This window comes from Trachypithecus francoisi, unplaced genomic scaffold, assembly GCF_009764315.1.
Source record: "Trachypithecus francoisi isolate TF-2019V2 unplaced genomic scaffold, Tfra_2.0 Lachesis_group16, whole genome shotgun sequence".
NCBI lineage: Eukaryota > Metazoa > Chordata > Mammalia > Primates > Cercopithecidae > Trachypithecus > Trachypithecus francoisi.
The window spans coordinates 5,389,776-5,417,644 of NW_022681461.1; the positions used below are offsets into that span (position 1 = coordinate 5,389,776).

Consider the following 27,869-nt stretch of genomic DNA (forward strand, 5'->3'; position numbering starts at 1 on the left):
GCCAAACCATATCACCCAGTGAACAGTGAGGGGGGTGGGGACAGAGGGCCAGGGGGGAAAGAGCCACTGAGCTGTAGCCAGAGTGATAAGCAGGGAACTGTGCTGAGGTGAGGCTGGCGGCCAGGCCAGAGCAGCTGGGTGTGCATGGTGCATTTCACAGATGCCTGGAGGGAAAGGGCAGGGCCTGGGGGAATGTGGAGCAGCAATGACTCTCATTCACTACTGGGGGAATGCAAAATGATACAGTCTTTGGAAGAAAGTTTGGCAGTTTCTTACAAAGCTAAATATATACCTACCATGGGACCCCAAAGCACTCATAGATATTTACCCAACTAATTGGAAAAGTATGTCCACATAAAACCTGCATGCATCATTCACTGCTTTGTTCGTAGTCATTAAAAACGGGAAGCAGCCAAAATGATCAACAGGGGAATGGACAAACTGTGGTACACCCATAAAACGGAATTCAATTTAGTGATAAAAGGAACAAGCTATTGATCACACAGTAACATGGATGAATCTTTTTTTTTTTTTGAGATGGAGTCTTGCTCTGTTGCCCATGCTGGAGTGCAATGGCGTGATCTTGGCTCACTGCAACCTCTGCCTCCCAGGTTCAATCGATTCTCCTGCCTCAGCCTCCTGAGTAGCTGGGATGACAGGCATGTACCACCAAGCCCAGCTAATTTTTATGTTTTTAGTAGAGATGGGGTTTCCCTGTGTTGATTAGGCTGGTCTCGAACTCCTGACCTCAGGTGATACGCGCGCCTCGACCTCCCAAAGTGCTGGGATTACAGGCGTGAGCCACTGCACCCAGCCACATGGATGAATTTTAGATGCATTTTGCTAAGTGAAAGAAGCCAGATCCAAAAGGCACATGTGATATGATTCCATTCATAGAACATCTTGGACAACGCCAAACCATAGGGATGGAGAACAGATCAGTGGTTGCCAGGAGCTGATGGAGTGGGGAGAGGTTGGCTTCAAAGGGAATGCATGGGAGACCTTGAGGATGTAGGAACTGCTCCTTATGTTGCTGGAGTGGTAGATGGGAGACTCTACAAGTTGACTCAGATCCTGAGATTGAACTTTCATGTGTACAAACTAAAAAATCAACCAGGATGGAAATAAAAACTCATCAAACGTATACCTGGGACACTTGCATTTCACTGTATGTAGATTTTACCCTAATAATGTAGAAACTGAGGTACCCTGCAGACCTCACTACTCACTTGGCAGACAATAGGGCCTCGGTTGCACTGTCAGGGTTTGCTACAAAATTAAACAGCATTAGCACAAAACAAACACAACATTCTTTTGTCTCTTCTAGGCAGCAGGCTTTATTTTGTGTGCTTTGGGCCTATTCTGTCAGGAGAAGGGTGCCTGGTGTCAAATCCTGCAAGGCCTGAGGTGGGGGCCTCTCAGGTGACCTTAGGCCTCCCAGGTGACCTCAGATCTCTCAGGTGAAGTCTGGTGTCCCAGGTGACGTCTGCCCTGCCAGGTGAGGTTCTAGCAGAGTGACTTTGACTCTTGCACGAGATGGGCTACTGCCAGGGTGTGAGCCAGGTCGCTGTTGTCCTGCTGATGTTCCCCAAGGAGAAATAGGCCGCCTTGGCACTGGCTCAGCTGCTGACCAGCAAAAACCTGCCAGACACTGTAGATGGACAGCTGCCCATGGGGCTTCACAGCTGGGCCAGGTGATGGCTACACTGGCCCAGTGATGGCAACTTAAAACTATAGTGCCTTCTGTCCCTGCCTCATGTGGTGGGCTGGGCAGGGCATCCTCCCAGACACCAGGCTCACCACGGACACAACACAGATAACAGGAATATGGTGGGTGCTTCCCTGGCCAGGCTTCACACCAGTTGTGGCTTCCTGTGCACAACTGTACCCCCAAGGGCAGGTGATCCAGCAGCTGCTCAGTGCAAAGCACTGGGGAGGGAGCAGGGTTTGGGCACTGACCCCTCCCAAAGGGCCCTTCCCGGCCTGATGCCCACCCCCATGCCTAGAACGCCTCCTGAGGCTGTCCCTGGATGGATTTCTATAGAACACGCTATACCAGGCCTAGGCCCGGAAGGACGATGTGGTGCCGAGGCACCCACAGGCCTCCCTGGTACAGCTTCAAAGAATAAAGTGCAACCCGCCCCCAGGGGGCTCCAGCCTGAGGTGCCCTCCTGCTTCACCATCTGGAGCAGAAAACAGTGGGGAGTGCCTGGGGTACCCCCAGCCCTGCTTCCTAGGCCTTCCTCCTCCTCTCCTCCTCCTTCTGTACTCCAAGAAGCTTCTGAAAACCAGGCTGGCTCGGCCTCTGGCCAGGTGCTGACCAAGAGGTTACTGGATATGCCTGGAAGAGGAGATGGGGGATGTAGGCCGGACACCACTGAGCCCCTCCTCCACACCCTTGAGGGCCACCTGAAGGGCACAGGAGCCTTCAGACCCATCCAGGAGCTGCAGCAGCCCCCCAGAGAGCAACAGGGACCCCTCACTCCTGAGCACCCCTCCAAGGGGGTCAGGACAAGCCCTGAGCCAGAGAGTAGAGAGAACCAGTGTTCAGAGCCAGACAGGATTCAGGGAAAGGACAGAGGTGGGACCGTGGGCCAAGGGGCAGAAGTGAGGGTTCCACTGAGTGTGGGAACAGTCCAGGCCTGGCTTGGAAAGGACAGAGGGCAGAGGGGGCTCCAAAGGACAGGGGGAGCCCAGTGCCCTGGGGGCATCTTACCCACGGTGGAGACAGGCCCCAGGTTAGGTGGCAAGTGGGTTGGATGACAGTTAAGGCCTCTCCCACCTGCTCTGAATCAGGGCTGAAGCAGAGGTGAGGGCAAGGGTGTGAATCAGGGAGACTGAGCCACCTGAACCCCACGGGGCCGTCCCAGGAGCAGCCTGAGATGCCCCGACAGCTCCCATCCCCGGACGGCACACACCCTTCACTCTGGGATCAGGGCCCGCAGCGGTGTCCTCAGTGTCACTCAGGAGGGCCATGCAGGGACCTCAAGGACTCCAGGGATCCAGGTCCATGGGGCCCATCCCTGCGAGGGTCAGATAGGCTGGGTGGAGAAGCTGACCGAGCCTCCTTTCCTTTCAGGGAAAGCTGAAGAGTCCCCAGGATGGCCCTTGGCCTGGAACGAGTGTCCCAGCCCCCAGGCCTCTGCTGGCCTCCCCCAGCCTGGAGACCCTCCCCAGAGGGCATGGGCTGGCTTTCCTTGGCCCAGCAGCCCATAAAGGTAGTCCCACGAAAACAGGAGCCTGGTCCTGCCCGACCCTCACCTGGCTGGGCTGTCCCCATGGCTGAGGCCCTCAGTGGCACCAGGGGGTCTCCAAAGAGCCTGGGGCCACAGGCCTTTCTCTGGGGGCCCTAGGGGCTCAGGGTCTGGCCAGCCTGTCTCCAGCCCAAGACAAACCACTCATTGTTTAATGGTTAGTTACTGCAATGCAATTCCATGGTCTGGAAGGAGCCAGGACAGCAGCCTACCCTGCAAGCTGCCTGGAAGCCCCAGACAGCCTATCAGCCAGCTGAAACCAGCATCCACAGGGAAGCTGGATACTTGGAGGCCTCCGGAGGGGAGGGTGTGTATGTCATCCTCATAGCTCTGGCCAGCCAGCAGCATGTCCTATGTCCTCATGCTGACCTCCTATGGGACACCTCAAATGCCCCAAGCCTGAAATCCAGAGGTGTCCAGCCAGCATCAAATGAAGCCCCCATGGGACAGAGACACCAGGGTTGTCATGGGCACTCCAGCCATGACCTTGGAGGAAACCAAGACTGCTGTGGCCCTGGCCAGTGACGGAGTCTGGCCCAAGGTAGGGTGAGTGGGTGAGCCCTCTCAGAGCAGCGCATGGCTACGGGGCTTGTGCATGTCCCACAAAACCAAGTTGGTGACCTTAGCTAGCTCTAAGAGCAACCAGCCGCCTCAGCAAGGGGGCTGCAGAAGCAGAGAGGCCAACCGCTACCCTTGTTCATACAAGGAGGCAGGAATGGTCAGGCTCCAGGACCTGGGTGGTCACCTGATCACCAATGGGGCAGAGTTCTATTCAATATTGAGAAGCTGGCCAGGCGTGGCGGCTCGTGCTTCTAATCCTTGTAATCCTAGCACTTCGGAGGCTAAGGCAGGAGTATTGGTGAAGCCTGGGATTTTGAGGCCAGCCTGGGTAACATAGTGAGACCCCATCCCCACAGAAAATACAAAAATTAGCCAGGTGTGGTGGCATACATGCACCTGTAGTTCCGGTTACTAGGGAGGCTGAGATGGAAGATTATTTGAGCCCTGGAGGTCAAGGCTGCAGTGAGCCATGAGCATGCCACTGTATTCCAGCCTGGGTGGCAGAGCAAGACCCTGTCTCAAAATAAATAAATAAGAATGAAAAGAAAATATACTGACTTCATGTAAACTGTTCGGGACATATAGAGTCTAATCGACATGTCTTAAAAGACAAGACGAATGTTTTTCATGAAATAGGTGAGGCTAACACATTTTCTTGGACAAACCTGCTCCCAGCACGGGGAGGCTGGCTTGCTGCGGTGTGGAAACTGTGCTTTGATTGCTCTCTTCTGTCTGTCCGTTCCCCTAATCGATGCTCTTCTCTCCCTTTTCAGATCCCTCGTGATAGAGCTACTAACTCAACTCTTCTTTCCACAGCTACCAACTCAGATTTTCATGTTCGAAAACGTCTAGTGAAGTTCCAAGCCAAGGAAATGAAGGTGTGAAGGACATGGCATCCCAAATATGCCAGATTGGTGTATGGATTATTTTGAGTTGATAATATTGGAGAAACTGTAGTTTCAGAAAGGGCGAGCTGACATGTCTCTTATCAACAAAACAAGCCATAAAGCTTCCTCTGGAAGGGGCACCCTCACCATACCAGGGTGAAGGAAGAGCCCTATCCCCAGAGACTGGGAATTGGAGGCTGCAATGGACCTAAATACATGTACTTAATGAATAAGCCCTATCTTCCACTAGTTTGACAGCCCCCATACCTCCTAGTGACTCCCCTGGGAATTTACTGCCTGTTGCCAGTTATCTGTGTCCTGTCGTTTTTTCTTAAATTTATCGCTCTTTATCTAAAAAGTATAAAAGCATCTTGCTTTGGCCAATTCTTCAGACTTCACTCTCTTGTAAAGATCCTCATGTTCATGTAAAACTCATGAAATTTGTATACTTTTCTTTTGTTAATCTACCGGCTGTCAGGATGGGCAGTGGCTCATGTCTGTAATCCCAACATTGTGGGAGGCCAAGACAGGAGGCTTACTTGAACCTTAGGGGTTCGAGACCAACCTGGGCAACACAGTGGGACCCCATCTCTACAAAAAATGAAAAAAATTAGATGGGCGTGGTATGTACTTGTAGTCCCAGCTATTCAGGAGGTTGAGGTGGGGGGACTGCTTGAGCCCAGGAGATCAAAGCTGCAGTGAGCTGTGATCGCACCACTGCATGCGAGCCCAGGCAGCAGAGACCCTGTCTCAAAATAAATGAATAAATAATAGGTTAAAAGAAATAAAATGATTTGTTACATATAAAAAAACCAATCGGCCTGGTGTCAATTTGGTTTCTAGATCCAGATGAAGAGCCCACTGAGAACTAAAACGGGGGCTAGAGGTGATCTCTGGCTCCCCTAACAGTCTTTTTTTTAATATTTTTATTTTTTATTTTTTTGAGATGGAGTCTCGCTCTCTCCCCCAGGCTAGAGTGCAGTGGCGTGATCTGGGCTCACTGCAAGCTCCACCTCCCAGGTTCACGCCATTCTTCTGCCTCAGCCTCCCAATTAGCTGGTATTACAGGCACCCACCACCACACCAGGCTAATTTTTGTATTTTTAGTATAGACGGGGTTTCACCATCTTGGCCAGGTTGGTCTTGAACTCCTGATCTCGTGATCCACCCACCTCAGCCTCTCAAAGTGCTGGGATAACAGGCGTGAGCCACCACGCCCGATCACATCTCCATTTCTTCAAGAGAGGAGGCCAGAGTCCAGACTGAGCTCCTTCCCTCAGAGCAGCCCTGGGATTCTGGCCCGTCTCAGCCACCATGAACTACCACACTGAACCCAGGAAGGGCTGCTTTCTCCTCTTACAGGCTAGCAGGTGTGGGAGGAGAAGAGCAAGGAGGGAGTTTGTGTTCACTTTTCCTGTGCTGTCCAGGACAGCAGCCCTGGGCCACACACGATGATTGTGCACCTGAACATCGCGAGGCCAAATTGAGCTGTGCTGTGAGTAAACAACACGACACACACCACATTTTGGAGACTTACCATGGAAAACAGAATGTGAACTATCTCGATGATTTTTATCTGCATTATATGTTGAAACAATAATTTTTTGACATATTGGGTAAAATAAATATTAAAATCAATTTCACCTATTTCTTTTTAGTTGAATGTTGTTACTGTAAAATTTAAGGTTGCATATGTGGCTCAGATAATATTTCTTCTGAGCAGCATGGCTCCAGGAGTGTGGACATTGAAACTACTCTCAACCCGCACGGTTGTGCAGTGGAGCTGTGCTGCCAATTCAGACCTGGAGACTGGTGTTGTCCCCACAGTTCCATGGAAACAGGTATTCCTAAGAGAAACACCAAGCCTCTTCCACCTAGGGACAGCTGTTTGTTTTATTTTATTTTATTTTATTTTATTTTATTTTTTTCTTAGTTGAGATGGGGAGGTCTTGCTATGTTGCCCAGGCTGGTCTTGAACTCCTGGCTGCAAGGTGAATCTCCCGTCTTGGCTTCCCAAAGTGCTAAGATTACAGGGGTGAGTCAATGAGCCAGCTGGGGACAGATGTTCACGTCCTCCTCTCATCTTTTCCCCAAATTGCCCTTGGAAACTCTTGACACGTCTTGGCCCCAGTTCTCCACCTCTTCCTCACCTATCTAGAAAAGGCAACTGGAGCCCAGAACACTAGGAGAGATGACAGCTTTCAAGGTGCCGAGATAAAGAGTTCCCAGAAAGGAGATGCATTTTGGAGACTGTGAGTTGTCTCCGTAGTGGAGAGAAGGACAAGCTCCCGGCACCTTTCACCCTCTCGTTTGTTCTGGGACCTGCCGCTGCCTAAGGAATTCTTTGGCAAAAGACTGCTTCCTGGGTGTCAGGGGTCGGACGTGGGGCGGGTCAGGGCGGGGTCAGGGGCTGTCTTGGGACGGGGTTAGGGACTGGGTTCAGCGCCAGTCTGGGGCTGGGGTCAGGGCGAGGTCAGGACCTGTTTCCCAGGAGTCAGGGCCGGGAGTCACCGCCTGTTTCGGGGGCTGGGTCGGCTCCAGTTCCCCTTCCTTCTGTCCTTGCGTCAGGCGATGGGTGTGGGGTCAACGCGGACCAGAGCCCAGCCGGGGCCCCTGCTGTGGTCTCTGCTGCCGCTGCTGCTCTGAGCCCAGAGGCCGCCCGTGCCCCACAGTCCCGCGCCCCCAGCCCCTCGCAGGCTCCGGGGGAGACCAGAGAGAGCTCCGGGGCGGCCACAGAGAGCTTGGGGGCGCAGCCGGGCCGGGAGCCCGCAGTCAGAGCCCAAGGTCTGTTTGAAGCAGAGGGTGTGGGGCCGAGCCGGCCTCGGAGGCAGGGGGCAGGGGGCAGGGGGCATTCGAGGGGGCCACTGGGCCACGGGGACAGGGGTCGAGGGCTCGGCAAGACCGGGTGGGGTGAGGAGTGTCCGGAGAGGCGGGCGTCACGGAGAGATGGGGGAACCGCAGGCCGGAGGCGGTGGGGGGGAGGGCGGGGCTCTGGGCCTGGTGCCAGGGCCCGAAGTCAACCCAATCCGTTGTCTGGCTCCCCTCCCCTCCCCTCCCAACCAGGTGGCTCCAGAAATGACATCGAGCAAGGTGGGCCAGGCTGCCCGCTCTCGGTCCCAGGACTGAGTGTGGGGCCCACGGAACTGGACGGGGCACAGGGCCTGGTGCGGGGAGACAGCACCAGGACTGCTGCTGGGCACCGGGAGTAGGGTGGGCCCTGGAGTCTCATGTCCCCTTCTTGAGGCCTGGAAGCGTAGGCCAGGGATGAGGACGCTGGGTCTCAGGGGTCCAGGCCCACAGCTCCCCCTCCCAGGTGTGAGTCTCAGAACCAATGTTGTCCACATCAGCCACATCCCCTCACCTTCTAAAAATCAGGAATCAGAGAGGGGTAGCAAGTTTCCCCAAGTCACACAGCACAACAGACTCCTGCCTGAGAATCTCTCTCCCTGGGGTGCTGGGGTGAGATGCAGGGGGCACAGTCACTTGGACACCCCCAAGACCTTCAGTTCTTTGATCTGCAAAGTAGGCATACAGGTGTTCTGAGGGAGGGAAATAAAGTCCCAGGGCTGGATTCCAGTCCACCAGTCCTTGGCAGGTCCGGATGAGCTGCTGTGGCCACCCTGGGTCAGCCTTGCCCTGCCTGCCAGACCCCTGGGCCCTCATTCCCACAGAGCCTGCTCAGTTGTACTCTCATCTGGTCCTGGTAGTGGCCATAGAAGGCAGACGCTGGGGAAGCCCTCAGTCATTTTGGCCAGGTCACCTATTCTTTGGCCTTGGTTTTCCCATCTGTGAAGACAGCAGAGGCCTCACTGGGGTGGCATTCATGGGCACCACTAGTGTCTCTAGCAGGTGGACCGGGGTGTCTCCACAGTGTGTGGGAAGCCTAAGGTGCTGGGGAAGATCTACGGTGGCCGGACGCAGCGGCTGGTCAGTGGCCATGGCAGGCCAGCCTTCGCTACCGGGGCTCGTACCTCTGTGGAGCTGTCCTCATGGACTCCCGCTGGCTGGTGTCGACAGCCCACTGCTTTCTCAAGTGAGTCCTCCTTCCCTGGGCCCCAGCAGAGGGGCTGATGGGGAGGAAGATGCAAGGGACAAGGGTTAGCGGGCTGGGGGGTTATGCCTTTCTCCTCTGGGCTTTGCTCTGGGCAAGTCTGCTGCCACCAAACTGACGCAGTGCCTGCCTTTGACCCGCAGTCCCCTCCACCAGGACTGTCCTCCCCACTCTCCACCCACTGTCCCTCCATCTGCCCAGATCCTCCTCATCCTTCATCCTCAACTCTGGCAGGGAGTCCCCTGGCTCCTATGTCTGTCTGTTCAATCCAGACACGCCTGAGAGCATTGGCAGCGTCTGTGCTGCCCGCCTCGCCAGTGTCTACCATGCTCTTGTGAGTCAGACTCCAGGCAGGGACTGGGGACTCTGCATGTAGCTAGCAGCCAGGCAATGCTTTTTTTCTGTAAAACTGTGTGCCTGGAAGGAGCTGTGCCAGACTGCATGCATGGGTGGGAAGAGTGGGGCCCAATGACATGGACAGTCAGGGGTGCAACTCCTCTGACCCTCCTGAACCTGACTCTGTGCCCAGCTTCTCAACAGTCATGGAGGGACCCAGAGGGAGAGGAAGGCATCACAGTCCAGGTATGGAGTCAGCTTGGGCACTTAGTGGCTTTGAGACTCCAACTGGGCGCTGTGAGCATCTCCTGGGTGTCACACCACCCAAGACTGTCTATGGCACAGGGTGTGGCAAGACCCCAAGTGAAGGTGCCTCTATGGGAAGGCGAGGCACAAGCTCCAACAAGCAGGATGCAGGAGAGAAAGCCCACAGTGAGTGAGAAGAGCTGACGTGAGGCCGGGGCATCCAGAGAGATGCTGCAGTCTTGAGGGAGGACGAGGAGCTGCAGGCACTTGCCAGAAGGGGAGGCTTTGGCATGGGGAGTGTGGCAAGGGCTTTCCTGGTGGCTGACCCATGTGAACAAAGTCACAAAGGTCAGAAGTTTCATCACTTGTGTTCAGGAACAAGGAGAGCATCAGTTTCATGCACTCATCTGGACATTGAACAAATCCTTTATGAGTGCTTACAACAGTGGGGAAGACACCCTTGGGGAGGGCAGGAAAGGTGGTTAGGCCAGGAAGCGGGTCATAGGTCGCCTTCGGAAGGGTCAGGCTGGAGCCAGAATTAAGCCAGAGCTCCTCTTGTGTAAAATAAAAGGGCTCGATGTGATGACTCTGCCAAGGACATTTCTGGCACTGGGATTCTCTGCTCCTCTGATTCAAGGGTGTGCTGGGGAGGCCACATGTCCTGAGGTTGTGAGTAGAATATCCATTAGCCTCAAAAAAAGAAGAGCTCCTGAAAGGGGGATACAAAGCTACCTGGAATCGTGTCAGGGGAGAAGGACCCAGAGGTGTGTGGGCAGTTACACGTGGATGTAAGAAGAGAGTGCTGCCCCGCACTCCCAGAGGATGGTAAAAATGGGCCCTTCCTCCTCCAGCAAATCCCAGGCCCCAGAGAACTATCAGGTTCTGTTGGGAAACACCCAACTGTATCATCAAACCCAGCACACCCAGAAGATGTCTGTGCACCAGATCATCACCCATCCAGACTTTGAGAAGCTCCACCCCTTTGGGAGTGACATTGCCATGTTGCAGCTGCACCTGCCTGTGAACTTCACTTCCTACGTTGTCCCCGTCTGCCTCCCATCCCAGGACCTGCAGCTGCCCAGTAACGTGTCCTGTTGGATAACCGGCTGGGGAATGCTCACCAAAGACCGTGAGGAGGTGTGGGAGAGGCGGGAGGATGAGGGAGGGGAGGAGAGGGAGGCAGAGAGGAAGAAGGAAGGATGGCTTAGCCAGGCAAAGAGGAAGCCACTGGACTTGGCCCTCTGTGCCTCATTTCCGTGACCGGTAAGGTGAGGACCACCACGCTGGGGCCCTTCTGGTTCTGAAAGTGTGATCCCGTAGCTTTGAGTCCCAGGCTCTGAAAGTCTGGGAATCTTAAACTTTTGAGAATCCAGAATCTGGGTTCTTTGAGTCTTCGTGGTTCTTCATCTTAAGGTTTTATTGATTGATTGATTGATTGAGATGGAGTCTCGCTCCGTTGCCTAGGCTGGAGTTCAGTGGCATGATCTCGGCTCACTGCAACCTCCTCCTCCCCGGTTCAAGCAATTCTGCCTCAGCCTCTCGAGTAGCTGGCATTACAGGCATACACCACCAAGCCTGGCTAATTTTGTCTTTTTAGTAGAGATGGGGTTTCTCCATGTTGGTCAGGCTGGTGTTGAACTCCTGATCTCAGGTAATCTGCCCACCTTGGCCTCCCAAAGTGCTGGGATTACAGGCGTGAGCCACTTTTTTAAGGTTTCAACCAGTCACGGGTCTGAGATGACTCGACTGAACTCCAAAGACATGCTTGGGAGCTGGCCCATTGTAGGTCACCACCAAACACTTGGATCGTCCCTTGCTTGGGAAAGTGCTTGGGAAGAGTGGAGAGAAAACACGTGGTGGCTCTGCACTCTGAGGCTGCGTGATCCCGTTAGAATGATTGCAACGTAGAACTGTTGACCATCTCTAAACCTCACTTTGCTCTTATCCTAACCTGGGCCATTCATCTACTTCACAGTCTTGTTATGTGACTGAATAACAGAGGAGAGAGTCGTGTGTGTTTTCACTGTTAGATGGGTAGAAAAGAAATGTAGGCAAAGACTTATATGCAAGAGCATTTATTGAAGAAAGGAGTGTTTATAGTTTAGGGAAATGCTTATGGTATGATGTTAAGGAAAAAGGAAGAACATATGTTTAATTATGTGTAGGGTTAGTATTTCTCACAGAGGTGCTGTATGTATTTTTGATAGAACATGTCTTCACTGAGCGGGGCTCTGCCAGCATCCATGACCTTTGACTACTAGATGGAGGGGGCTTTCCCTGATCATCTGCTGGCTGGCTCCCAGCATTCACACACACAACTGCTTATGACTTCAGGGTAGAGGCAACATATACTTGTTTTAATATCCCAGCTGGCGCTCCTGGGCTGGTACCACTGTGCTGCATGACACTGATAGACCAGCATTTCTTGCCTGTAGCTTCAGAACTGGTCACCCAGCTTCCATTCTTCTGTGCCCCCACTTTAGGCTCCACGTGGATGTCAGAGTGTTACTTTAAATATTAGTCATGTCACTTCCCTGTTCAATACTCTACAGTAACTTCTCATTTGTGCCTAGAATGAAATCCAGACACCCGGCCAGGCCGGGTGGCTCACGCCTGCAATCCCAGCACCCTTCACATCCCCCACCTCCCACTGCGCCCTTCACATCCCCCACCTCCCACTGCGCCCTTCACATCCCCCACCTCCCACTGCGCCCTTCACATCCCCCATCTCAACTGCACCCTTCACATCCCCCACTTCCCACTGCGCCCTTCACATCCCCCATCTCAACTGCACCCTTCACATCCCCCATCTCAACTGCACCCTTCACATCCCCCGTCTCCTGCTGCAGTCAATGACATCCCACCTTCCAATGCACCCTTTCCATTCTTCATTTTTTACTGCAGCCATTACATACCCCATCTTTTACTGCAGCCTTCACATACCCCACCCCATCCTCTTGGGCCTCCTGGGTACTCCTTGAATATCTCAAGGCTATTTCTATCTCGGGCCTTTGGCTGCGGTTTTTTTTTTTTTTTCTTAGCTTGCTTGTCGTTCTAATCTTTGCATGAATCACTTCTTTGCATTTACTATTCAGCTTTTTTTTCTCCGTTTTACTTAATCATATGAGCTAAAATAGGCAACCCCCTCTATCACATCTTCCTGTTTTATTTTCTTCGTATCACTTAATCTAAAATATTTTTAAATTTATTATTTCATTTAATCTGTCACTTTCTACTAAAAATTATCTATATCATTAGCATGTAAAATATAGCACCAGGATAACTGAATAGATGAGTGAATAGATCAGTGATTGGGTTAGTAAATGGGTGGATGGATGGATGAATGGATGGATGGATAAATGGATGGATAATGGATTGATAGAAGGATGGGTTACTGCATGGATGGAAGGATAAGTGGAGGGATGGGTGGATGGATGGATGATATTTGAGTTGGTAGATGGATGTTTGGATAGATGTGTAGATAGAAGTATTGGTGAGGGGGGATGGATGAAGTGGATAGATGTGTCAATAGGTGGAGAGCAGGATAGGTGGGTGAGTGATGGAGGGCTCGATGGAGAGATGGATGAAAGGATGGATGGATGGGCAAATGTGTGGAAAGTGAGTGGAAGAATGGGCATGTGTGGGAAGATAGGTAGATGGAGGAATGGGTGAGTGAGTAGATGGGATGATGGGTAGAGAAGAAAGGTTAGTGATAGATGGAGGGAGAATGGATGGGACGGTTCATGAAAGGATAAGTTGGTCAGTGAATAATTGCTAAGTCCCAATAAATGAGTCATGTGTTGGTGGGATTTGCCTCTTGTAGAATAAGAGGTGGATCTATCGCTATGAGAGAGGTAGAGGGAATAGGATGACTATGTGCAAAGGTTTGAGAAAAAGAAGAGAAGCTTGTCAAGGATGGGTAGCAGAGTGAAGCAGCGTTGAAAGCTCAGCAGTTCTGAGAAAAGCTACATTTGGGGGATTGTGGTTAGCAGTCAGGCAGAGTAGGGCTCAGAGTAGCCTCAGCTTTCTTAGTTAACCTACAGGGCATGTCACTGACCTCCCCCTTATCTCTGCAGTGCAACTGTCTCCACCCTTCTATCTCCAGGAGGGCAAGGTGGGCCTCATTGAGAACACACTCTGTAATACCTTATATGGGCAAAGAGCTGGCAAAGGCGAGACCTACGCTGTGCATGAGGAGATGCTGTGTGGGGGGGACTTCTCGACAGGAAAGTCCATCTGCAAAGTGAGTAAGGTCATTTCCACTCTTCCTTTGCATATTCTCTTGGCCTCAGTTTCCCTTGGGACGGGTCTCTGTGTTGCCTCTGCTCGCTTTGTGGAGTCCCGTGGACTTCCTGTTTCCTCTCCTCTGCGTGTCCTCCTGGGCTCCATCCCTCAGAAGTCTCCCCTAGACTAGCCCCTTCCCCAACCCATCCCAGCAGGAACATCTGCTGGAAGGATCCTCAAACAGCATTTTAAAATACATTTTAAACTTTTTATTAAAGCATAATATATACACACGAGAGTACATAATTAATAAGTATATAGTTTGATGAACTTTCCTGCACTGACACAACATGTTACCAGCACCCTAGAAGCACCCATGTGCCTCCTTCTTATCACTAACGCCCAAGAGTAACCAACACCTTCACTTTTAACACCTTGTATTCTGAACTTCCTATAAGTGGAATTTACAGTCAGCACTCTTTCGTGTCCTAACAGTGTATTTCTGAGATTCGTCCATACTATTACACGTTGTTATGGTGTGTTCCTTCTCATTGCTCTATAGCGTGCTGTTGTGTGAACTGAATTCTACATTGGATAAGTATGTGAGTAGTTTCCAAGTTGGAGATATTATGAGTAGCTGTGCTATGTACATGTTTGTATGTGTCTTTGGGGCACAGAGGAATATATTTTATTACATAGAAGCCCATGAGTAGAGTTGCTAGATAAAAAGGTGTGTCTGTGTGTTCAGCTTTGGCAGAGGATAGCAAGCAGCCTTCCCTCTAGCAGAGGATAAGAGCTTCTTTTTTCACCATTTATTCCTTTTCATCTTTTCTCATTTTGGCCATTTTGGTGAGTGTGTAGTGGTTTTTGGCTTAAAATTTTTTGTATGTTTATTATTATTAGACATCTTCTATGAAGTTTCCCTTCAAGTCCTTTTTCTCCTCTCATTTTTCTGTTGGGTTGTCTGTCTTTTTCTTCTAGGAGCTCTTTATATATTCTGTACATAAGTTCGTTGAATTGAGGCGCAGGGAGGAAAAGTGGTTAGTCTAAGTGAGGCAGCACAACCTGGGCCCAGGTGTTGTGACTCCAAGGCCAACCCTGCCTCCACAACCTCTCCCACAGGTTGTAGCCTCCTGAGCTGACATCTGTGGGCTAAGCTTTTGTGTAGACACCACTGTGGGGCAGACAGGAAAGCGCTGGGACCCTGGAATGAGAGACATTGCTTCACCACATGTGCCTGCGCTGTGACCTGGGATAGGCTCTTCACCTCCTGAGCCTGGGTCCTCATCAGCTGTGTCAGGATTCCAAGGCCTCCTCCATGAGGTGGTTGGAAGGATAGCGTCCACTTGGAACCTCAGAGTGTGACCTTATTTGGAAATAGGATCTTTACGGATGTAATTAGTTAAGAATCTCAAGATGAACCCATCCTGGATTTAGGGTGGGCCCTAAATTCAATGACTGGTGTCCTTAAAAGAGGGGAAGGGGCCATAGAGACACACATGCAGAAGATGGCCATGTGCGGACAGACGTGGAGAGGGCAGGGATGCCACCACGAGCCAAGGAGTGCCTGTGCTGCCAGGGGCCGGAACAGCCAAGGGAGAGTCCTCCCCTAGAGCCTTTGGAGGTAGTGTGTCCCTGGAAGCACGCTGACTCCAGATTTGTGGCCTCCAGAACTGTGAGAGAATACATTTCTGTTGCTTCTAAGCCACCAAGGTGGTGGCAGTGTGTTATGGCAAGCCCTTGGAAATGAATATGCTTGTCTAAGGCCTCAATGCTAGCAAAACGATAGATTGAAAACTAGAACCAGGTCTTTCCTGCCCCCTAGTCTGAGCCCTGAATCCCCCGGCCCATGGGTTGGGTTCATTGGCAGCACTGTTTTCGATACTGCCAGGCAGGCTCGCTGAGTAGTGGGAGGGAGCTCGGCCCATCTGCCTGCCCAGCGGGAGCCAGCTCCAGGCTTGTTGGTTTCCCGTCCACCTCCACATACTTTATTGTTCCTCCTTTCTGGCTGTGGCCTGGCCCCTTCTCCTCACAGAGTCATCTGTACCCCAGGGGGAGCAGGAGCTTGCCCAGTGCCCAGCCCTGGTGCAGTTCAGCCAACAAGTCCTTAGTCCAGCTCCCTTCCAGCCTTGTTCTCCATCAGCCTCTCTTGCGAAAGCCATGTCCCTGGAGCCTCAGGACCAGCACACTTTGCCTGCCTGCTGGACATCCCACAGTGCCCTCAGCCCTGCCCCTCCTCTAGTTCCTTGCCCAGGCCGAAGACACCACTGAGGTGGACATCTCCTGAGCCTTTCAGCCACCACTGCCTGTCTGAGATTCCATCTGGATTCATCTCCTGCTGAGTCATCTGCTGTGGTCCCCACCTCCATCCCGTGGCTCTCTTCTCTTCCCTGCATGGAGCACGCAAAAACAGCTTTGAGGAGAGACAGAGCTGAAGGGTGACTCAGTGCTCAGACTGTGGGCAGGACAGAGCTGGACAGTCTTCACTCTGTCACTTGCATGTGCTGTGACCTTAGCCAAGTTTTCTCACCTGTGCAGTGGGCTTGCTAACAGCCTCCACTTCATAAGGTTCCTGTAGAAAATGTAGCACCATGCCTGGCATTAAGCAGGTGCTTAATAAGTGTTGGCTTGCATGTTCTTGGCCTTGCCTGTTTTCCTCTATCTGAGTTGCACTCATTCTTCTGGGCCTATCTTAGACCTACCCTTTCACTCAATGTGGAATTCACCACCAGGCCCACCAGTTACACGTGGCTTCCTCTGTCTCCACAGTAGTCATTAATGTTGGGACTTCCTCTGCCTACTCAGAGCTCCCAGGGGTCAGGGCCAGGAGACCCTTGGAGTCCTTCCTGTCTTTCCCAGACTGGCCCAGAATCAAGCGTGATGTTGGCAAGCAGGTGGTTCACCTGCATGGATCGCTGAGGACTGGAGTAGCCAGGGACCATTGCCTGGAGGACCAGGCCTCCTCTTGCCCTCAAACAAGCTGGGTGGGTACTCGGAGGAGGGAAGCACTGAGGGCGGATCTGAGACAGCGAAGGCACTTTCCACTCCCAAGAAGACCCCAGGCATGAATTTGCCAGGGCTGCAGGAGCAATCCCCACAAACTGGGTGGCTGAGACCACAGATACATGAATTTTCCAGGGCTGCAGGAGCAAATCCCTACGAACTGGGCTTCTGAGACCACAGATACATGAATTTTCCAGGGCTGCAGGAGCAATCCCCACAAACTGGGTGGCTGAGACCACAGATACACGAATTTTCCAGGGCTGCAGGAGCAATCCCCACGAACTGGGCTTCTGAGACCACAGATACATGAATTTGCCAGGGCTGCAGGAGCAAATCATCACCAAGTGGGCAGCTGAGACCACAGATGTCTATTGTCTTGCAGTTCTAGAGGTCAAAAGTCTAAAATCAAGGTGTCTTCTGGAGGCTCTAGAGGAGATTCAATTTCCTTTTCCAACTTCTAGAGGCTGCCCGCACTCCTGGGCTCGTGGTCTCTTTCTCCATCTTCAAAGCTGTCAGTGTGACCTCTGTGTCTGTTGTCATATCTCCTCCTCTGACTCTGACCCTCCTGCCTCCTGCCTTCCCTTATAAAGAGCTTTGTGATGATGTTGGGCCTTTTGAGACACTCCAGAATAGTCTCCCATCTCAAGAGTCTTCACTCCAGCTGCAAAGTCCCCTATGCCATGTAAGATAACACAGTCACAGGTTCCAGATATGAGAATGTGGATGTCTATGGGAGCATTCTTTAGTGACGGCCCCATGTCACCCCTTCCCTCTCCCCTGGCCTCCACTCCCCTAGACCAGGCCCCTCCCTGTCAGTGTGCTGTCTTGCTTCTCATCAAACTGAGAAGATGAAGCCATGAGAAGCTCCCTCCTCTTGGCCCCACATCTGCCCACCCCGATCTGTCTAGTCTCTCCCCCTTGCCCTGATGGCTCACCCTGGGCCAGCCCATCCTTGAGCACTGGGTCGCTGGGACCTTTCCCCTGCTCCTGTGTCCCCTGCTCTCCCTCTCATGCCTCCCACGTCAAGGCAAGGCAAAAATCTCCTCCAGCTACTGCCCATTTCTCCACCTTTCTTCTCTGAAGACTCCTCCCAGGGCTGACTGCACTGAATCACCCAATCCAGGCTTGTCCCTCTCATGCCACCAGAGCCACTTTGTCCACAGCCTCTGCCTTGCCAGAGTCACTGCTCCCTTGACACATCAGTGTGTCTTGCACTCAGTTCCTGCTGCCAGGCCCCAGCTGCCTCTGGGGAGATAGCAGACTGGAGGCCCCCCGGCATCACCCTGAGGACAAAGAAAGAGGAGTTAGCTTTGGGCGCGGGGGCTGAGTGTGTCTGAGACACCAGGTGGCACGGTCGGACGCTCTGTGCCTCTGCTCTCTGAGTCAGGGTCCCACTGCAGACCCACCAGATAGAAATCTCCAGGCATCAAGCTCCTGAACGGACCCTCAGAGTGGACAATTATGGATCTGAATCCATCACACGTGGACCCACCCTCTGCCCTCTACCCCTGGGACAACACACTGCTTGAAGCCTAGAGGGGACAGCTGTGTGTACAGGGCCTGAGAGGGGCTGGGCCTCCTGGCCTTTCAGTGCTGGAGACCCCGGAGCTGAGTTCTCAGCCTTCTTCCTTTTGTCTCCACACCATTTCCCTGGTTGTGAGAAAAGGCCAGAGTCCACAAGTCCTTTGGCTCCTCCTTCAAAATGCCATCCCAAATCTGACCATTTCTTCCCTCCTGTAGTTGCCTCCCTGATCCCTCGTCTCTACCTGGGGCTCAGCAACTACTCTTTCTCTACATGGCACCAGACTGATGGTTTAAACAGGTGCTGTGTCCCCCACCCTCCAACACACAGTTCTCCAAGCTGCCTCTCTGCGGCTCTGGGACCTCCCTCTGCCCGCTCGCTCCCTACCGCAAGGTTTGCCCCGTCCTCTCCTGGTTTGTACCAACTGGGCCCTCTCTTCTGGACCTCACAAAGGTGGATTCTGTTTCCTATTTTCAGTGTAAGCTCAGGAAAGCTTTTTGTGATCCATGGATATGAAATGTCCTCCCACTTCCACAGGGTCGGTTGGCTTATTTCTCTAAGCACCGTGGGGAGGGGTGTGTCTTTTCCCGGTGTTTCCCAAGAGCACTGCCCGCACTGGCTGCCCCAGATGCACACTGGACTAACAGGTGGAAGAGCCGGCTGTGGGCCCTGCCTCCCACCACCCTGAAGATGAGACCCTTTCCCCTTCCCCTTCCCCTTCCCCTTTTTCTTTTCTTTTCTTCTTTTTTCTTCCTTCTTTTTCTTTCTTTCTTTCTTTCTTTCTTTCTTTCTTTCCTTCCTTCTTTCTTTCTTCCTTCTTTCTTTCCTTCCTTCCTTCCTTCTTCTTTCCTTCCCTCCCTCCCTCCCTCCCTCCTTTCTTTCTTTCTTTCTTTCTCTTCTTTCTTTCTTTCTTTCTTTCCTTCCTTCCTTCTTTCTTTCTTTCTTTCTTCCTTCCCTCCCTCCCTCCTCCCTCCCTCCCTCCCTCCTTCTTTCTTTCTTTCTTCTTTCTTTCTTTCTTCTTTCTTCTTTCTTTCTTTCTCTCTCTCTCTCTCTCTCCCTCCCTCCCTCCCTTCTTTCTCTCTCTCTCTCTCTCTTTCTTTCTTTCTTTCTTTCTTTCTTTCTTTCTTTGTCTGTCTGTCTGTCTTGACAGAGTCTTGCTCTGTTGCCAGGCTGGAGTGTAGTGGCATGTTCTTGGCTCACTGGAACCTCTGCCTCCTGGGTTCAAGCAATTCTCCTGCCTCAGCCTCCCGAGTAGCTGGGAGTACAGGCACATGCCACCACGCCCAGCTACTTTTTGTATTTTTAGTAGAGATGGGGTTTCACCATGTTGGCCAGGATGGTCTCCATCTCTTGACCTTGTGATCCACCTGTCTTGGCCTCCCAACGTGCTGGGATTACAGGCGTGAACTACCATGCCTGGATGAGACCCTTTCTTTGGGTCTCACTTTTTGGCCCATGATATAGGGGGCTTTCAACTGCATGATCCCACCCTGACAGCATTTCAGGACTCCAGTAACTCCCAGCAACTTTCTGGAGACGGCTGCCTGCTTCCCTAGTGATGTGGACTGTCTCCACGGGGCCTGGGCATAGGCACTTTCTAAAGATACTTTACCAAAAGGTTGAGAGAAAACCAAGGCCCAGATGAACAAAAAAAGGAAGGGGCCCCCGGAGGGGATGTTCTGCTGCAGCTTAGGGTGCACAAGAGCTGTGCTCTGCGCAGAGCTTTCAGCTGGCTGCGCTTTGCTAACAGACTCGGCCCCTCTCAGGCCCTGTACATACAGCTGTCCCCTCTAGGCTTCAAGCAGTGTGTTGTTGCGGGTGTAGAGGGCGGAGGGTGGTTTCACGTGTGATAGATTCAGATCCGTGATTGTCCTGAGGGTCAGCTTGGGAGCTTGATGCCTGGAGATTTCTATCTGGTGGGTCTGCAGCGGGACCCTGACTCAGAGAGCGGAGGCAGAGCGTCCGACGGTGCCACCGGGTGTCTCAGACACACTCGGCCCCCAAAGCGAACTCTGCTTTCTTTGTCCTCAGGGTGATTCCGGGGGGCCTCTAGTCTGCTACCTCCCCAGTGCCTGGGTCCTGGTTGGGCTGGCCAGCTGGGGCCTGGACTGCTGGCATCCTGCCTACCCCAGCATCTTCACCAGGGTCACCTACTTCGCCAACTGGATCGATGAAGTCATGAGGCTCACCCCTCTTCCTGACCCCGCGTTGGCTCCTCACACCCGCTCTCCACCCAAGCCTCTGAGGGCTGCTGGCCTGCCTGGGCCCTGCGCAGCCCTTGTGCTGCCACAGACCTGGCTCCTGCTGCCACTTACCCTCAGGGCCCCATGGCAGACCCTGTGATGACCACAGTGCCCCTTGACCCCTTCTCTCTGCTCAGGCCTGGGTGTCCATGCTGGACCCTCTCTCTCCCCAGCCCACTGTCCCTCTAAATGGTTCCTAATCCTGGCTTTTCTGTCTGTCAACTGCCATTCCCCAAATCAAGCTTGGCAACATAAAACCAAACCCAATAAAAGTCATCTGCTCCTCCTCCAGCCCGCACCACCCTCCCAGGCCCCTCCTGCTCCTTAGTGCTTGCCCTCTCCATAGGATTCATTGTCTGACTCCCAGGGCAGGAACGTGGGACCTCACAGAGAGAATCTCAACTGTGGGCTCCTAGGAGGAAAGCAGGGGTCAGGGGACACTAGGGATGCTGAGGGAGCTGAGGCCACCAGCTGGGAGGGAGGGGTCAGTCTGCATTCACACCGCTCCTGCCACAGGAAGCGCCCAGGCCTTTAGAGGAACTGACACTGCAGCTGGTGTCCACAGCGCCAGGGAGCAAGGGCTTCTCTGAAGTAGAGGAACAGCGCTCCTGGGGCATGGAGGAGGGAGGTTCGACGCGACTCCCAGTGGAGACGGGAAAAGGGAAGTGGCTGGTGCACAAAGTAATTGAGCAGGACTGAGGAGCAGGATCCCAGCCATGAGAAGAGGGTTCCAGCCTATAGCTAGAGTGCTTTCAAAACATGAGGGTCTGGGAAAGACTGACAGAAGCAGATGGAAAAGGGTCCTGATGCCAGGCCAAAAGCCGAGGTCTAGGTCAGCCATGCTCAGAGCTCTGCCCCCAGGAACGATTCCTGCTCCTCCTCACCTGTCCCCATAGACCCTGCTTTCCCCAAGTCTGCAGGCACCTGACCCACTGCCCATCTCCCCAGCCCCCAGTCCTGCATAAACCTGCTCCCTCCTGTCCACGGCCCTTGGCGAACCCTGCCCCAAAAACTCTGCACTCCTCCAGCTGGTAGAGCCTGGTGTTACCTTATTTACTTAGCTGACCCAGGATTTCGTGCCCCAGCAATAAGCCTCAAAATAGTGTCCTAGGCCATCCTTCCTGCAAGCCTGCTGGACACAGACCTGTGCAGCCAGCAGGACTCCTAGAGGTCTCTCAGCACAGCCTACCCCCAGCCTTCAGAGGCCACAAGAAAACGGGAGAGCTCCCATTTAGCACATGTCCGTGTGGACAAGGCACCATCCGAAAGGTCCAGTGCACATTGTCCCCAGTCTTGGTATTGGCCACATTTCCTGTACCCTCACAGGCAAGGGGCACAGATGGACTCACACGCACGTCAACACCAGGACCGCACTGGCTTAAACCCTCTATTACTCATGCAGGAACTCTCATCCCAAAATAATATTGTAAGGCCTGAAGAAAGTGTCTTCAAAGTATCCACTCCTGTAGGGGTATTTCCAGCAGTCCCTGCCTCTGATCAGAGTTCCACCACTGAGGTACTGCTATGCCTAGTAATATGTCCACTAATAGTGTCCAGCCTTGGAGCTCAGCGGTCTCCGGAAGTGGAAGAGAAAGTGTTCCCTGCCCTGGCAGTAAGCTCAGTTATGGGGTCTCACAGCAGGGCTGCTCGGGAGTCTGAGAGGTCAGTGAGTTACCAAGACAGCATGTGCTCCACGCATGTTCTCCACGAGGCTGGGGGAGCTTGGGCAGTTCTGTTTAGAGTATTAGCCACTCCACTGGCCCCAGAGCCACTATTCTCCTCCTTCGTGGCAGCTGCAGGCTGGCTGTGTCCTGAGGGCCTGCCTGTGATACACCTTGTTCCAGGGATTAGGTGATTTCCTGTCCTCCCGGATGCTTTCAGGCCTCTAAACCAAAGGATGGGGATACATACCTAGCCCACACGACAGATCAACCAAGTCTCAGTTCCCACACAGTTGGTTTCCCTATTACTTGAAACCAACGTAAGTGCTCAGTAAGTGGTTTAGTTTCTTTCTAAAGATAAAGTGCATCCTGTTAGGGTTGAGTAGCTTTTTTTTTTATTGAGATGGAGTCTCGCTCTGTTGCCGAGGTTGGAGTTCAGTGGCGCGACTGGAGTAGGGCATGGAGGGGCCCTAGAGGCATCATCAGGGCCACCCTATTTTCCCAGATGGTGCACTGGCATGGGCTGCTGCTTTTGTTGCCAAAGTCATCCCCAGACAAGCTATGGGAGGGAAATGAAATGAACCAAGATCAATGAAAGACTTCCAGTTTCCAGTCTGGAGAATAAGAAGCTTGGAAGTCATTACTCCCACTCTCAAAACAAGAAAAAAAAAAAAGCTGAACAAACTGAAAATCAACAACTCTTCTTAGATCTGTCAGAGAATTGAGGTCACAGGGCAAACTACTACCCTCAAAACTGGAGACAGGCAGATACAGAGAATCCCAGTCAATCTGAAGGGAAGCTGAGATGTAAAAGCTGGCCATTGGAGCCAATCCTGGGGTAGGAAAACCTAAACTGTAATTGACAAAGTGCTGAAGGTTCAATGTGGATGAGCTTGACAGTTAAAAACTCCACATCCAGTCTTAGGAGAGCCTCAACTTTCAGGAGTTTTACCTTCGGTAGCCTTACCAGATTCTCAGGGTGTAGATCAGAGAAAAATCCCCTCCTGATTTTGGCAGGACTATGGGAAAATAACCATTTTGAAATAAGGGCAGAACATTAGTTCTACTTTCCTAAAGCCTATCCTTAAGAGAAACTATTTTTACCAGAGCCTAATGTATTGGGGTTTTATCAGAGCCTAACTGACTTGGGGAAAGAGAAGTGTTAAACTCCAGTTCCCTGTGCCTTCCTGTCCCACCAGGGACACGGGCTACTGAGAAGCACATGTGCAGGTCACAGCCTGGGAGCATAGACTCACTGTGCACTGTGCCTGGGACCTAATCACAGGACTACGGAACATTTCTTCTCCCACATAAGCACCTCACCACCACATCAGTAGGACTTTTGTATAATAAGGGAATTATAAGGGAAGGAATTGACTGCCTCAGCACTTATTTAATAAGGAGTCTCTAGGGAAACTCAAAGACAACAGGGGAGATACTAACAAGGACACAAGAGTAAATTTTGCCTCTGATACCTACAGCAACACCAAACATTAAAGACAGTCTAACTACCAGCTAGATAAACACAGAGCCTTACACAAACAACCTCTTCACCTCTGTTCCTTTTGCCCAGTATATCATGTCTCGCTTTCAACCAAAGAAAGGGAACTAAAAGGTACTAAAAGTGTACTAAAGTGTACATTTAAATCTATGATTCATTTTTAGTTAACTTGTGTATTTCTTAGAAATACAATTCCTTTTTCCATTATAGTGCTTTTCTACTTTTGTGAAATATCAGTTTTTTGTTTTTGTGTGTATCAGTTTCTGCACTCTTTTACCCTGTTCATTGATCGATATATCTGTTCTTCCACAGTACCACACTGTCTTATACTATAGCTTTGTGGCAAGTCTTAATATCCTCCAACTTTATTCTAACTTCCCAAAATTGTTTTAGCTATTCTAATTTCTTTACCTTTCCATACACATTTTGGAACAAGCTTGTCTATATTGACAAAAACAAATTTTGTTGGGAGTTGATGTTTTACAATACTGAGTCTTCCAATCTATGAAAGTAGTATGTCTCTCCACTTATTTAGGTCTTGTTTGGTTCCTTTCATTAGAATTATCTTGCTTTTATCACACTAAAATTTACATCCAAAATATTTCAATTTGGGGGAACTATTGTGTATGACATTGTTTTTAGTTTTTGTTTCAAGTTGTTCATTGTTAGTATTTGGATATATGATTAATGTTTGTATAATGCTCTTGCATCCTTAGACTTTGATAAAGTAATATATCACCATTTATTAAGAGTTCTCTTGCAGATTCCTTGATATTTTCTATATAGGCAATCATGTCATCATCCATCAATATTAATGGTAATATTTCTTCTTTTCTAAACTGTATGTCTTTATTTCCATTTCTTGTCGTACTGCACTGGTTAGGACCTACAGTCCTAAGTTGAAAAGAAGATGAGAATGGACCTTCTGGCCTCATTTTGGAACTTAGGAGAAAAGCATTAATTCTTTCACCATTAAGCATGATGTTAGCTTCTAGTTTTTTGTAGGTGTTCTTTATTAGGTTGAGGTTGTGACCTTCTATTCTTAGTCTGTTAAAAATTTTTAACATAAGTCATGTTGATTTTGCCAAATGCTTTTTCGCCTTAATTGAACTGACCATTTTTGTTTTCTTCTTTAAATTGTTAATATAGTGGATTACACTGATAATTTTTGAGTATTGAACCAGCCCTACATTTCTGGAAAAAATTCTTCTTGGTTATAGTGTTTTATTATTTCCTTCCTTCTTCATGGTTTTGTTTTATTTCGCTCTTTTTAGGGAGGTTTCTTTATGTGAAAGTGTATATTATTGATTTTAAACCTTTGTTTTTTCAAATATAAGCATTCAATGCCATTTAATTTTCCACTAGCAATGCTTTATCAGGATCTTATCACATTTTATGTATTTTATTTTATATTAATTCAGTTCTATGCCTTTTTAAATTTTCCTCAGAACTTCCTCTTTAATCAATTAAAAAATGTGCATTTTTTTTGTTGTGTTGTTGAGACAGAGTCTCGCTCTGCTGCCCAGGCTGGAGTGCAGTGGCGCAATCTTGGCTCACTGCAAGCCCCACCTCCTAGGTTTAAGTGATTCTCCTACCTCAGCCTCCCAAGTAGCTGGGGTTACAGGTGCGTGGCACCACGCCTGCCTAATTTTTGTATTTTTAGTAGAGCCGGGGTTTCTCCATGTTGGCCAGGCTGTTCTCAAACTCCTGACTTGGTGATCCACCTGCCTTGGCCTCCCAAAGTGCTGGGATTACAGTCATGAGCCACTGTGTCCAGCCTAAAAATGTACATTTTAATTTCCAAGTGCTTGCACGTGTCTTCTTCTCATTTTTTTTTTTTTTGAGACGGAGTCTCGCTCTGTCGCCTGGGCTGGAGTGCAGTGGCCGGATCTTAGCTCACTGCAAGCTCTGCCTCCCCGGTTCACGCCATTCTCCTGCCTCAGCCTCCCGGGTAGCTGGGACTACAGGCGCCGCCACCTCGCCCGGCTAGTTTTTTGTAGTTTTTAGTAGAGACGGGGTTTCACCGTGTTAGCCAGGATGGTCTCGATCTCCTGACCTCGTGATCCGCCCGTCTCGGCCTCCCAAAGTGCTGGGATTACAGGCTTGAGCCACCGTGCCCGGGCTCATTTTCCTTTATATAGTTTAAAGTTTATACTGTGAACACATTCAAGTAAAATTCAATTATGTTTTTATGTTTGTTTAGTTATTTATATAGGTTCTTCAAATATCATTGCAGTAAACTTTTTCAAACGTTTTATGTAGTGGTTCTCAGTGTTTTGCATCAATAAGGAATGCCCTGAAAATATGATCGCCCCGTACTCCCCCACCCCACCCACCCTGAGGTTACTGGAGATGTGTTTATGACGAGAAGCTCATAGAGACAGGAATCATATGAAATTTCTTTCTGGTGTTTTGTTTTGTTTTGAGACAGAGTTTTGCTCTTGTCTCGTTTAGGCTGGAGTGCAATGACACGATCTCGGCTCACCACAACCTCTGCCTCCCAGGTTCAAGTGGTTCTCCTGCCTCAGCCTCCTGAGTAGCTAGCTGGGATTACAGGCATACGCTACCACGCTTGGCTAATTTTGTATTTTTAGTAGAGACGGGATTTCACCATGTTGATCAGGCTGGTCTCGAACCCCCGACCTCAGTTGATCTGCCCACTTTGGCCTCCCAAAGTGCTGGGATTACAGGCATGAGCCACTGCGCCCAGCTCAGTCATGTGAACTTTCTAAGTCCCCAGGGCACATAGCCTTCTGGGCTAGCATATAGACATCTGGCAGGGATCCAGGGTCCAGGAGTTAGATGCAGTCCTTGAGCTCTAGTACCTTTATATTGCATGATCACGGAAGATCAGACCATGTGTGGGCAGGGACTAGGACCAGCACTGTGATGGGTAGGGCCCAGGCCCAGCCCTTCTCCATCAAATGAGCACTCAAGGTGAGGGGAGCACCTGCCTTTCCTCTGCTGTGGTCAGGGCTGGAGTTCATGCTTTTGGTTGTAGGGGCTGAGTCACTCAGCAGCACTCACTCAGCTTTGGCCTGAAGCCTGATTTTGTAAATAAAATATTAATGGAGGAGATCAGATGTCTACAGTGTCATATTGCTGGAGATGTGAGTAACCGATGAAGATCAACATATTTTTGGTTCATTTAGATGATTGACTTAACAGAGAGCTTCCATACCCTCTCAAGGCCTGCATTTTAATCTATTTAACTTTTTTTTTATGCCAGGCTGTGATATTTTCTTTGTTATAGGGAAATTCTTTTTAAAAAAAGATGCACAGGGAGTTAATGTGAAATATTGTGTTCTAATGAAGTGAAGGCCAAAAGATTTCATTACAGGATGCACACAGGAAGCCTCTGTGCAACTTACATAGGAACAAGTGGTGGAAGCATCCAGTTACTGCAAAGCATGGCACCAACAGGTGGATCTCCGGAGAGTCTGCACGTGGGCAGGGAGCTCCATTTTCTCACTGTGGAGGGGAGTGACTGTTCTGCCTTTGTTCCATTACATCAAAATTGTCATTTGAATTTTATGAGGTCCCTACATTTGTTGATCTGCAAGTTTCTTTCGGTTTCATTGTTGCAAGATATCTATATGCCTACATTCTTTATATCTAGTTTTCAGGTTACATATAATTAATATATATAATATTTAATAAAAAATAAAAATATATAATATATATATTATAAAATATATAGACACATGAGCAGAGGCAGAGCAACAAGAATAAAGTTTTAATACACACGATCAGGAGAGAGAAGGGCCCATCAAAGTAAATGGACAAGGGGAAGACGGGCACCTGTAAATAGCAGCGGGCATCCTGCCAGTTCAAAGAATAGAGACCTGGCTGGGGGCTTGGGTCAGCCAGATTAACAGTCAAGCCAGGGAGGGCACAGTTGATGATGACACATGCTGGCTGCTGCTTCTGCCCACAGGGGAGTGTCTCAAATACACTGTGGTTCTGATTGGGCTCATCAGTCCCACACCCTCCAACACACACACACACAGACACACACACACAGGCACACACACACTTTGAGGTTTTGGGCCTCTGGCTTCTATAAGGAGAGAGCAGCTTCAATTTAACTTCAAGGGACCGAGCCCCTTCCTCCAGGAGGAATGTCCATTCATGGGGACCATATGTGGAGGGAGACGTGCTTCTTATTTGTTCCCCGTCATAACACCTGTGTGTACCAGTGGGCCTCAGGTGCTCTTTCTGAATGGGGACCCTAATTGTGTCCAGTCGCAGTAGTTGTGGTGCCGTCCCTACCATCCGTTCTGGGGGAGGATGCTGCAGAGGCGCTGCTCCCTAAACCGGAGGTGCCTGGAGAAGCCCTGATGGGAAGGCTCGGATAAACGGGGGTACTGGGGACAGAGG

General features: G+C 50.7%; 1 protein-coding gene across 1 annotated transcript; it reads left to right on the forward strand.

Moving 5' to 3' along the window:
* The first annotated feature begins 1,536 nt into the window (after positions 1 to 1,536).
* PRSS47 (serine protease 47) lies at positions 1,537 to 20,482 on the forward strand. Its single transcript, XM_033236786.1, is given in 11 exon segments — positions 1,537 to 1,694; positions 4,188 to 4,191; positions 7,766 to 7,792; positions 8,552 to 8,612; positions 8,615 to 8,735; positions 10,187 to 10,464; positions 13,032 to 13,040; positions 19,851 to 19,931; positions 19,934 to 19,954; positions 19,957 to 20,000; positions 20,116 to 20,482. Coding segments are annotated over 11 exon segments (1,116 nt in total). The 3' UTR covers positions 20,428 to 20,482.
* The last annotated feature ends 7,387 nt before the right edge of the window (positions 20,483 to 27,869 follow it).